This window comes from Falco peregrinus, chromosome 18, assembly GCF_023634155.1.
Source record: "Falco peregrinus isolate bFalPer1 chromosome 18, bFalPer1.pri, whole genome shotgun sequence".
Classification (NCBI taxonomy): Eukaryota; Metazoa; Chordata; class Aves; order Falconiformes; family Falconidae; genus Falco; species Falco peregrinus.
In genome coordinates, this window is record NC_073738.1 from 2,205,957 (window position 1) to 2,217,826 (window position 11,870).

Genomic DNA, 11,870 nt, shown 5'->3' on the forward strand with positions numbered 1-11,870 from the left:
CTTTGTTGACTGCTGCCAGTGAATCAAAGAACTTACTTTTCCTGTATTGCTGCGCTCACATAATGGCATCCCTTGTAACGGGCTGTAATTTATTGCCGCTGTGTCCTCGGTCCCGGGAGATGAGACAGGCAGAGAAGCTTCGCCAGCCCTGTGGTCTTTGTGTGGCAGCGCGGCGAAGCAGCATTACACACCAGAAATACAATGGGCTGAGAAGATGCGGTGGCTCAAGGCTCCACTCTATTCTTCTGGATTCCAGCTATGGAGATTATTTATCGGCAGCGATTCCTGTGCATAACGGGAGGGACAGCTAACGATCTGGGCCATAGCATTCCACCTCAGCGGCTTCTTGGCTGTATTTCCCTGTCACTCTATGCACTGTGAGTCCGTGTTCTCCTCATATTTTGAGTTCCTTAGGGATCACTTTGGAGGCATTCAGTTCACTGGCTAGGTAGCAGACAAGTAGTCTTGCATCATGCTTACTTCAGAAATAATACGTAGCTGCAGCACAACTGTAGGATTGCAGGGTGCTCTTCAACATAACCTTCAAACAGCCAGAAAAAAAGGGATGTAAGAAGGAATTGCTTGCAGACACTCCTCTCAGGCAAGGTTTCACCTCTGCCATCTACTGGCACACTGCAAAGATCCTCAGCAAATTTATATCCCATATCCACTCCTTAATGTAGTCAAATCCTGCCTGTAATTGTACATTCAACAAATGTCACAAGAATTTTTAACATGCAAACTTCCAAGCAGATCATTACAGAGCTGCTGTCAGGTCATTACTGATGAAATCAAGGTGGGGGCAGCTGAGATAAATTGGTACCACTTTAGCTGTTTCCAGCAGTTGAAGACCGGCTTCCAAAGCGAAACCTGGCTCCCTGCAGCTAAAATCTGGTCCTGAAGGAACACTAAAACATTTGGGAAGTAGTTCAGGTGGAGAAGGCGGCTATTTAATAATGTGAAGAAAACAGCCAAGTTGTAAACAACACACAGTAAAGTAAGTGCTTTTTATTATGTGTTACTTACTTTTGTTTTGAAGGCAATACAGCAGAAAATCAAAACCTTTTATAAGTAGCAAACATTTATATACGTCAATGAAATGGTGATCTTAGCCTATGTGTGTTTAACGTGCGTCTTCAACTTAGCTAAGTCCTATAAAGGCAAATACACTTCAACAGTTCCGTTATGAGGCTGGGCAGGGAGAAGGATTTGAAGTTTCTTCTGCTTTATGGTTAAAAGGCACCTGTAGTTTGAGGGGGGGAAAATGGCTTTGCTTGATCAAAGCAGTTAAATTGCTTTCAAGAATCACCTCTTTCTGCTAAAACTGCATGTGCAATCTACGGAGCACTTCTGTCGCAGAATGTAAGAGTTAGCGAGAGAGATCCTGGAAAAATGTGGCTGTGCTTCTCTAATTATGTCTGTCTCTTTCTCCTCCGATTCCCAAGAGAAAACAAAATTAAAAGATCAAAATGTTTTTGGTTCTGAACTAAGCTAACATTCTTCAATTTGTGTATGCACATCAAACATGAAAACCATGTCACTTTTATTGTGTATGCAAACATACACAGTGGGAAAAGAATGCGGTTTATGTTCCCAAACGAGAGGCCCCCAGCCTGCTTCCTCAGCGTGTCTTAATGCAGCCTCAGAGGAGCAAAACACACACAACTCCACTGTGAACGCTCAGAGGTCCCCAATGGTTCCATGAGCTCATTCAGCTGGTCTGACATGTATGTCACTGGCTTCTCCCACTGCCACTCCAGCTCTTACTGGAATGGAAAATTAAAATTTAATTGGGCACTGCTTTGCAAATGTTTTTTTTTTAAAAAAGGAAGAAAAATCCAGCAGGAGTAGAGCAAGAGTTGGTAAAATTCAGAGCATCAAGGGGGGGTGGTGGTGTTTCTCATGGTCAGGTACAGGATTTCTTTATGGAAGTTTGCTTGTGCGTTTATAAGGTGAAACAAATTCAGAAAGCTGGTGTCCTCTTCATCACGATCCCCTACTAGGCCAAAGAAAACATTTTTTAAATTATTACTAACACTAAAGGAGATAAATCTTACTCATTCAGTGTTTTCAGCAGAGGCTGAATCAGCAGCCTCTGCTTAGATTTATGAGGCATCAACTACCGCACCTGATGGCAGGACAGCTGTGAGATAACACAGGCGACTCTCTCCAAAATTCCTTCACCAGCTTGTCCAAAGATGGACAAGAACAATTGTGCGTTAAGACAAAAATCTGTCCTAAGTGAGCAGGCTGTTCATCTTTACAGCTTGCCATCGTAATCAGTTTTGAGGTTTTATCAAGGCTGACAAGCTGTGGACAGGGAGCAACTGCAGCTTCTGGAGTTGAACCGGCTGGCGGCTGCTCAGCGCCTGCGTTTAGGCACAGCCCAAAAGGACCTCGGGCCCAGTGCTCTGGAGGGACTAGGAATCTCTTAGACAAGAGAGAACGCTTAAAATAAATGTCTCTCCCAGTTTTGACACTTGATTGATTATTTTACGCTACCAAAAGAACTTGAGGCGCTCTGATATTGTTCCGCCTGGGGAGGATGGAGGGAGGACAGGCTGCAAGGCCATGCTGCCTCGCTCGATGCCTCGGTCAGTGCCAGCTCCTGATTAACGAGCTTGTCCCAGCTCGCAGACCCGCGGGCTTACCAGACAGTACTGCCTGTAACATATCCATGATCATGTGGGCAAAGGCGTTCTCCACGCACTGCAGGAAGTTGTTTCTCTCCCCCGGAGTGCTGAAAACTTTGCAGACCTTCTGCATCATTTTTACTGCCCAGTCCATGCAGTATAGGTCCTTCTCGCAGACCTGACGTAGACAGGAAATATTAGAAACAAGCTTTTCATGAGGAGCATAAGGTTATAAAAGGCAAGATTAATTTGTAGAATTAACTATTCTAATGAATGACTGGATCAGTAGCAGTCGTGGCCTGGAAAATCGGGGTTTGTTACGAGGACGTAGAGGTTGTTCTTACTGTTGCGTTGTTAACAGAGACGCTGCTAGCGGGACTGCTCGAGGACAGGCCTGCTGGCTGGCAGAGATGTGCCAGACAGGACCAGGGAGTGGAAGAGTCCCGAGCCTTCTGCTGGACTTATTCCTGGTGTGTGGGAGTAGGTGGGGAAACTTTTCAAGTCTGAAAAAGCAAATCCCGGGGTAAGGAGACAGAAGGGCTGAGCCTGCTCTGTTCAGTAGTACTCACCAAAGCCAGGAAGACCATGAGCCTGGCTAACTCGACGGCTCTCCCATTCACAGCTTTACTGGCCATGAAAGTGAAGCAAATGCTGTTTCCACTCAGAATTAGAAGCCGAGCGTTGTTCTCCATGAGCCACTCCCGGGGAATGACTTTGTAATAAAACAGAATTTTAGTGATCTTTGAACAAAAAGAAAGGAGTGCCATAATAACTGTTCTGGAAGGTGTGAATTTATGAATTGTTGGCTTTGATTTGACCCAGAATTTGTGAGGGGATACCCTCTGGAATACAATTGCAGCGATGAACTCATACAAGCAATTCCTACTGGCGATACAGTTAGAGCTCTTCACGACAGCTTATGTGATACAATCTCACCCAAAACTAACTTTCAATGGAGCCATTAACATTGTTCAGTAGAATTTTGGCTTGAGCAAACATTATGTTTTCAGCTTAGACAGCTTGGACATTTCCTTAATAATGGCTAGACAAGACTTGAATTTTAAAGGCCTGCACAGATTCTTAAAATATTTCACCGTGGGGAAAGACAGCCTGAATTTGTAAGCAGTGCTGGGTCTCTCTCATCCCAGCTACTGCCTGGCTTCCAAGGGTAACGACTTTTCCAGTTATGCCACAGCTACCGTGAGGAATATGGCAGTCGGTTTCGCAAGGCACCTGCGCGTCTGAAACACAGTTATTGCCAGATTTGGAGGGCACGATCGCAGAATCCTATGGGTTAATGACAAAGGCAAAAACACACCTGACAGCTCATCCACAAGACTGATAACATCATCTGCTGTCCATTCTCTAGCTTCTGTATCGTACAGCAGTTTAATCGCATCTGCTAGACCTTTCAGACTGGTCTCATCTGTTGGTCCTTCTATCATTCTCTGCCAAACCACATGTCCTGAGCAATATATTAATCACAACTGCTATTAAGTGACAATGTAATTTGTTTGTTTTTTTTTTAAAACAAGGAAGGTGCTAAACTGGGCCTTGCAGCAGAATCAGGAGAGGAATTCAGGTAACACAACTCCGTCTTTGGGACACGAGATTTTTTTTTTTTTCCATACGTCATTTTAGTAGGGACGGTGGTAGCTGCAGCATGAATCAAAGGGTGATTTAAAGAAACCCAGGTCTAATAATTAAGTAAGAAAACATGCTTTTCTTCAGGGAAACAGATACTGCTTTGAGGTGTATTTGAGCTAACTCTAAGCAGGGGAGAATAGAGGAACAGAGCTGCAATTTCTTCACTTGAATTATAACATATATATATATATGGGTGTGTGTATATATAATACACATATATATAATTTCTGTATTTTATGTATGTTAGTGAGGCCTGGTTAAGCAGAATTATTTTTTTCTAGGCAACATAATTACACTTTATTTGCATAAAGCTCAGTTTTCAGAAATGCTGCATCCTGCGAGGAAACCTCATTCTCAGGCAACAGACTTTGAAAATTAACCCCCCCAGACTACTCGCCGTCAAGAGAGGACACTGGTCCAAAGATGATATACAGCAGGCGAGCTTGATTAACCATAGGCCATGGCTTTAAAATACGAGTCAACCAAAATGCAGAATCACTTCGACGATTCCAGTGGTTCAACAAGACGCTACGACAGTATAACCTTATCCGCAGCTCTAGCTTTCGGGCACTTCCTGGGGTAAAAGAATGCAGATATTATAAATCCATTAAGCCTTGCATGATACAGATGATCACTTTCTTTTTTTTTTTTTTTTTTTCATAGGAAGAGAAAGAACGATTTTCTTAAAGCTGCCTAAGAACATCTAGGGGGATTTAATGAAATTCTCAGCTGTTACTTCCTGAGTCTGGCTCTTTTGGGTACATTGCACTAATTCAGGTCACAGAATCTATCGATGCGCCCTCTGATACCTTTCTGCAGTAACTCATGCATGTCTTCAAGGGCGCTCAGCTACGTTTTTTGGTTTCTGGTTTTTGGCATCAGTAAGTGGAAAGAGGAACAGTGTATGTGGCTGTGTACGAAGTATTCCGCAGAAATACCTAGTTCTGTGCTGGGTAACAGGAGAATTTCTTGAGAGGCACGTGCCACATCAGTGTTCCAGAAATATTAAACCTAACTTTTTACTGCATCGCTTTATTTCTGTGTTGGTTTCATTCCCATTGATTTCACTGGCATTGGTGTACAGTAGGGAAGTTTCGAGTCCATGTTACTGTTTACATATATACATAACATATGCATTGGTTTGATAATGGATTGATTAAAAAAAAAACCTAAACACCTCTCAAGATAATCCTCTTCACTGCAGGATAAGCGTCAAAGACAAAAGCATTTATCTTTGCTTTTACTGAAGAAAAGATAGCTGTATTCATCTATATGAAAGCCAAGTATTTGCTTTAGAGTGCCCACTTTCCGCGTAGTATCAGAGCTAAGAGAACATACGTGAGAGTCAGGAAAGGATTGGCACTACAAGGCTTAGCTGAGCTGAAAAGTTCTCAATTCTAGACACACTTTGTTTGCAGTAATGAAGATCCACTTTCTACCTTCTCTGTGATAGCACATTTTGATTTTGTAGAACTTTTGTCTGCTTTGATGATTACCTGGTTTGCTGCTGACAACTGTCTGTACTTTATGGGCTAAATTGCTCAGCTCACAGAGGAAATTAAAAACCCGGTGGCACTCTAATTCATCCCAGCCTGCTGTTAGGATCTGAAGATGGCAAAAGAAAGGGGGTAAAAATGAAGCTGTTGAGCCATAGATTTAGGTCACAATGCCGTTTCTCCCATTAGCTAAATACAGTCTGTCCTGCAATTTGTTAGAAGAGCAGAAAGGGAAGGTGTCATACCTGGAGTGTGGTGTCTGCACAGCATCTCCCTGACAAGTGCAGGGAAACCATTATCTGCTGCAGAGGTGCTGTATGTTATGGCAGGGGTTTTACTTAAGCTTATTGCAGCCCAGAATCAAAAGCTGCTAATGCTGTTCCACATTCAGGGCCAAGACCTTATTTTTGAACCTTATGTGAAAAAGTACACAAAGGTATTTGCTACAAAGACAAATGTCCCAGCACAAATAATTATCTGTAACTCTAAACCACAGAAAGATAATAATTTTTTTTAATGCTGCATATGTATACAGGACCTGTATGCACAAGTTTCTATGACTTAAATGCATTTAAAATGTGCTCAAAATGCCTGTTCTTCTAAGACAGAATTTGTTTCTGCAGATTTTATTTTTTCCCTAACAAAGTTACTCTCCAGTAAAGCCTCCATTACGACAATTCTAACACCTCACAATCAAATACCTCAAGTAGTGTTAAAAAGGTCCTACCCGTAGTGTTTTACTGCATGTTTGCAATCACAGTAGTTATTACAGTACATAAGCTGTAGCCTGCTGTACTAATTCATTTGACACTGATTTTGATTTTTATTTTTAATTAATTTTAAGCTACCACAAGTTAACAAAAATATTCTGGCATATGATGTGTATAGCCATTTCCTTTTTAAACTAAAACATCTCTGCTCTTGAGTTGTGAATTTGAAGCTGTGAAATAAAATGCTGCACTTCTCCCATGTCTTCTTAGATAATAAATCACTAATCAAAATCCATACTGGTTGGTAGGGAAATCCAGACGAAGCAATTCTCAAGAGTCACATCAGCAACTTTAACAACCAGAAAGGAAATTCAGAGAACTGTGTGAATAAATACCTTCCCCTGCTACACCCCAAGGCTCAAAACCATCTTATGCTTCTAAGTATCTTGCAAAAACGCAGACAAATTTAGAAAATTATCTTAATTTTCTTTTCTATTTGTAATACTTGCCTTCTCTCCATAAAGATACTGTACCTGTAAAAACACCCCATAGCACTGTAATCCTAAACAATGCAAAGGACTCGGACACCCGTTAAGTTTAAAACAGGAAACCTGCAAATGCAAAACACTAGTAATTTGTCACTGCCCATAAGCTAATTCCTGTGATCGAAAATGCTCTGTCCTGCTTGTGTACTTCGATACCGATTAGAGAGTTACAGAAAGGCTCCCTTCCCTTATTGTATAAGGAAACAAGTTACTGTGCCTAGGTTTAGAGTGTTTAGGTGTTAGAGCTCAGCATTAAGTTCAAAACTGCGGTCAAACGGGTGTGTAAAATGTCTCTAAGAGGAGCAATCCTGTTCTCAGGAGGGTAACGTTTCTATGAAGAGCTGTGCTCTCACAGAATTTCTGGTAGTCCCCAAACTGAAACCCACAGGCCTTGGAATACGAAATCTCGGTAGAACAGCCTTGCGTTCAATATGCTGGCTTAGGCTTTTCTGTTATTAAAAAGAGACTGATTTCAAATCAATAAATACTACACAGTAGTAATGAACTCCAGCAAAAGGATAGTAAAAGGCACAATTCAGCTAGTGGCTGCCTTATAGAAACCATATTGTAAGCGCGAGGGACAATTCGAAACATCAGTTAAAGGAATGTGAACTTACTTCTGAGAGAATCTTGTGTGTATACTTCAGCCTATCTTTGGTAGGTAATAGAAGCGTGCATCTTTTAAGCAACAATCCTGTGAACAAAATGAATACATACACGACTATGAGTATACATACATGGCACATCCGTCGCTGAATTAGCTTAAGCATTCACATCACATGCATGCATGCACCAGTGAGGAAAAGCTGCTACTGCAAGGTGAAAAGAGCAGCACAAATAGTAATCGGTGCTTTGGAGAAGGGATGGATATGCTTTTGTAGAGGGGACATCCTTTACTAAATAAATGTTGTCAGGGAGTATGGCAACTTATGCCATAACTTGTTTATTGTGTTGTTTTAAAGGCCCTGTTCATCACAGTTGGAGCCCTATTAAAATTACTATATTGGTTTTAGAATTACAGCTGTTAAAAATATTGGAAATAAATGTTACTTGTTGCACCTCTTTTAACAGTACCCTGGGGAACGCTGGTTTTCCCCTTACATCATGGAAAGCCAAGCTTCCAAAACTTTTTTCAAGATAGCCACATGCTCTAAAAAGAAAATATTCTAAACTGTGTTAATGTAAAACATAGCTAAGAGGTAAAATTATTTTCCTATATAGGACCGAACCGGTATGTGTTTAGGATGTTAAAGTCTGGAGTTTATTATAGTGTGGAACAGCTGTTTGTTAAGCAGTTTTTTTTCTATAGTACTGAGAGAAAATGGGTTAACAACCTGCTCTTCAAAAACTTTTACCAGAATAAAATATATACATCTCGTTTGTTAATTAACCAAGACATTCAGTGAAGAGCATGTGCGGGGGGTGGGGGGGGCAGCGGTGGAATGGGCCTTTTTTTGTCTGAATTGTCAGTCTCTCAAAACATACATAATTCCTCCAATGTAAAAAACTACTTTATGCATTTACCGTGGTTCTAAATTGACTCTTTCCTTATTTAGAAGTGCGGTAGCATTCCTACATGACAGACAGAATTTATTCATCAGGCTAGGACATGGTCCAAAGCTCAGTCAAGTCAATTTTCTATTGACTAGATTGGACTTTGGAGAGAACTCCCTGCAGAACAGTTGAAACCGTTAAGACAGTGTAGTTGCAGATCAGTTGCAAATATTACATTGAGTAAAACGGGTTGAGAAAAACGTACTGTTCCTGGTGTTACACAGCAAAACCCTCGCTGTGCAGAAGGACAGTGCCACCATCGTTCACAGCTCAAGTCCATTTTAAACAGTGACTGAAATTCTGACCCAATTACAAGTACTGGAACATTTTTACCATGGAATTGAGTGGAGCCAGACCCCTCCAAGTTCAAGTGAGATTTATGTAATACATAGACCCTGATCAGGCTCTCTGAATGGGAATGAATTTTTCCCATTGAGTCCTGTCTTTCCTGCTGTAAAGTAAATATTGATTTTGTAACTAACCTCTTGCCAAAAACGTTCTCTTGAGCATTCCACTGATGAGACAGATATTGCCAATGATCTTTATATTTTGAATATGTCATGTTTTTACTACTAGGCCTGCTACAGCAATGGGTTCACACCTCCATTTAAAGAAGTTGTTGCCATTTTGTATGTGATTACTACAAAGCCCAAACTAATTTTGATATTTTTTTTTTTAAGAATTGTAGGGGTTTCAGGCTTCATTTTAAAAACAAACCACTAAGATTATTTTAAGATACCTCAAAGCCTACATGGCTTGCTTACAATAGGAGGTCTTTGGTCTAAATTACTTTAACAGTGTTCCTTTACCTTGTGTATGCCTTTTATTTAATGTCTTGAGTTCAAACCATACTTACAATTCTGCATCTAACTGTGGCATCATTTTATTCTCTGTCAAATAAACAACTTTTTTTTTAATCAGATAGGTAACAGTAATTAGATCAAATTATGTCTTAATTTAATTTGTTTCTCTGATAGAATGCTTTAGAATGAATTAGAATCAGTGTGGTTTTAAAATTAGCAGAAAAGTTAAAAAGCAAACACTTTTGAATTTGAGGCTGTACCACACTCTTCATTACCATCGAACCCGTGATATTTGGTTTGGATTTCTATTACGCTGCGCCAAAAAAAGGTCTGAGCAGCTGAAAGAAAGAACAGGTGAATCTTTTCACGCAGAAAGGGTTTAGTTAGCACATGGTATACCATGACAGCAGAAGTGTAGGCATTTTCACGTTGCCCTTAAGCTAAGAGTGAGAGGAAAATGTGTTCTTCATGCCCATTTCAGCCTTTGAACTCTGATACAAAGCTGCCCAAGGGAATGCTAGTCACTGACAACTGTGATAACATTTTTGTGATGAGCATACTTCTTTTCTAAGTGGAATGTCATCTGTAACACATCTCAAGTAGACTATCGAGGAGTCTTTCTGATGGCAACTGTTGTTGGTCACTTTAGAATTAGGCTGGGTTTAAGTACTGCAGCTACATTTCCCAGACTGAGGAATGTGAGTTGCTCCGAAGGGATACATGAAGGCAGTCCAGGCAGCCAAATTCCTTCAGCTAGTGTGGGGCCTGGGAGCCTTGGTTTCTGCTGCAATTTCCAGTGGTGGTGTCCAAACAAACTAAATTTGGAAACACCTACTACTGAGAACTGATCCTCTGCCCAGCCCCTGCTTACCATTTAATGGGAAGAAATCAACATAGGGGAGGCAGAACATACATTATTTTTTCCATAACTAAGAGCTTTTGGAATTGCTTCAGGTAATTCCTCCCACCTCCCCCTGCCAGTTAATGGTATTTGAGTGGGCTCTTTGGCACGGTGAGGAACTTCACTTTCAGAGAGAGCTGCGCAAATGATTTGGGCCACATCCTCAGCATTTTACCGATCAATGCATATAACAGAAGAAACCTTTTAAGCGAGTTTGGTTCTCCTCTAATTGTTACCATTTGCATTAAAGGATCACCTAGAGATTTGTAGTGCTCTAAAATATAGGATCCTTCTCTCTTGCCAGGTAGCCCAAGGTTATGGAAGTCTTGCAATAAAAGCCTTCGGTTTCCTGATGGGGTTGAGATGTAATTAATAAGGCGGTTGCTGATGGTTTTCGATACCATGCTCAGCAGGCTGATATCCTTTACTGAAAAAGCAAAAACCGGTATACTTGTAAATCTTTACTGCAAGAAAAATGCTGATTGCTAGTCAGTAACTTTATCTTACTTCAAAAATAGGCCAAGAAATAAGATTTACAAATAAAATGAAATTTAATTACCATTTATCTCCTTTGCCAACAAACTGTAGTAATTAGAAAAGAACAGATCTAAGGAATAATTTTCACACATAATAGGCAAAACCCACTTCAAATAGTTTATAGTTATCATTTAAGTTTTGGTCATTTGGTTCTTCATACATAAAAGCTGAAAATTCAGAGAATAAGTCACGTAAAATGACTTCAGCCAGATAAAAGCTAAACATTTTAAATAATAATGGCTTTTTGTAAATGGAAAACTTCTGTGGTAGTTTTCAGATATTGGAAGTAATACCTTTTCTTATTAGAGTCTCACCTGAAAGATAATTCAATACCATTTGAAAGATCTCTAATGGAAGTGTTTGAAAATAGCCAAGTGTTGACAGAGATTGGGAATCTTCGTCCAAGACATTGCAGCACTGTCTGGAGCGACGGTTACTGCGTCTGTATTTCTGGTTCGGAATCAGGGTGTAGCTGCTCCCTGCAGTGGACGGCATTGTTCCCTTAGTCCCATAAATTTAAGCTGGAGAGAAAATATGACAGTCCTGTTTTCAGAGGAGGAAAATACTATATCCAAAACTAGGCTAAGAGGGAATCACTCCACTGTGGACACTGTGATGGAGTGTGAAAATCTTGCCATATGCTCAGGATAATTTTTTGTTTGAATTTAGTGCAATGACATGCGATTTACTAAATTATTTTCTAATTCTGTGTCTTGGAGAGTGAAGTATTCAGCTGATCTTAGAGGAGGAAAAAATAAAAGCACTAGGGGATGTCATAAAGTTAGGAAAACAGTTCTAAAAGGAAACTCTTGAGGAAGTACATGCAATGGTACCAGCTACAGTAATTAACATTCTTCTAACTTGTTACACTTATTATTGAACCTGAAAAAGTTATAGAGATGTTATCGAAATTATTTTCATGTTATTGATGCCTTTAGAGTGATAACTACTTATATGTATGCTTGTGTATGACCAAAAAAAGATTAACAGTAACAAAGTGATAGTTCAAACCATTTTTTCTTGCAGCATTTAGGTTGATTTCAT

At 40.3% G+C, this 11,870-nt stretch overlaps 1 protein-coding gene across 1 annotated transcript; it reads right to left on the minus strand.

Annotated features, from left to right (window-relative positions):
- Positions 1–1,848: 1,848 nt before the first annotated feature.
- Positions 1,849–11,321, minus strand: FBXO47 (F-box protein 47). The gene is made up of 10 exons (XM_005232705.3): positions 11,141–11,321; positions 10,546–10,716; positions 7,649–7,725; positions 7,020–7,097; positions 5,777–5,885; positions 4,678–4,854; positions 3,952–4,098; positions 3,203–3,345; positions 2,652–2,811; positions 1,849–1,996 (listed from the first exon to the last, which is right to left on the minus strand). Exons 1-10 carry the CDS (start codon positions 11,319–11,321, stop codon positions 1,878–1,880), a joined length of 1,362 nt encoding a protein of 453 aa, XP_005232762.3. The 3' UTR covers positions 1,849–1,877.
- Positions 11,322–11,870: the final 549 nt, after the last annotated feature.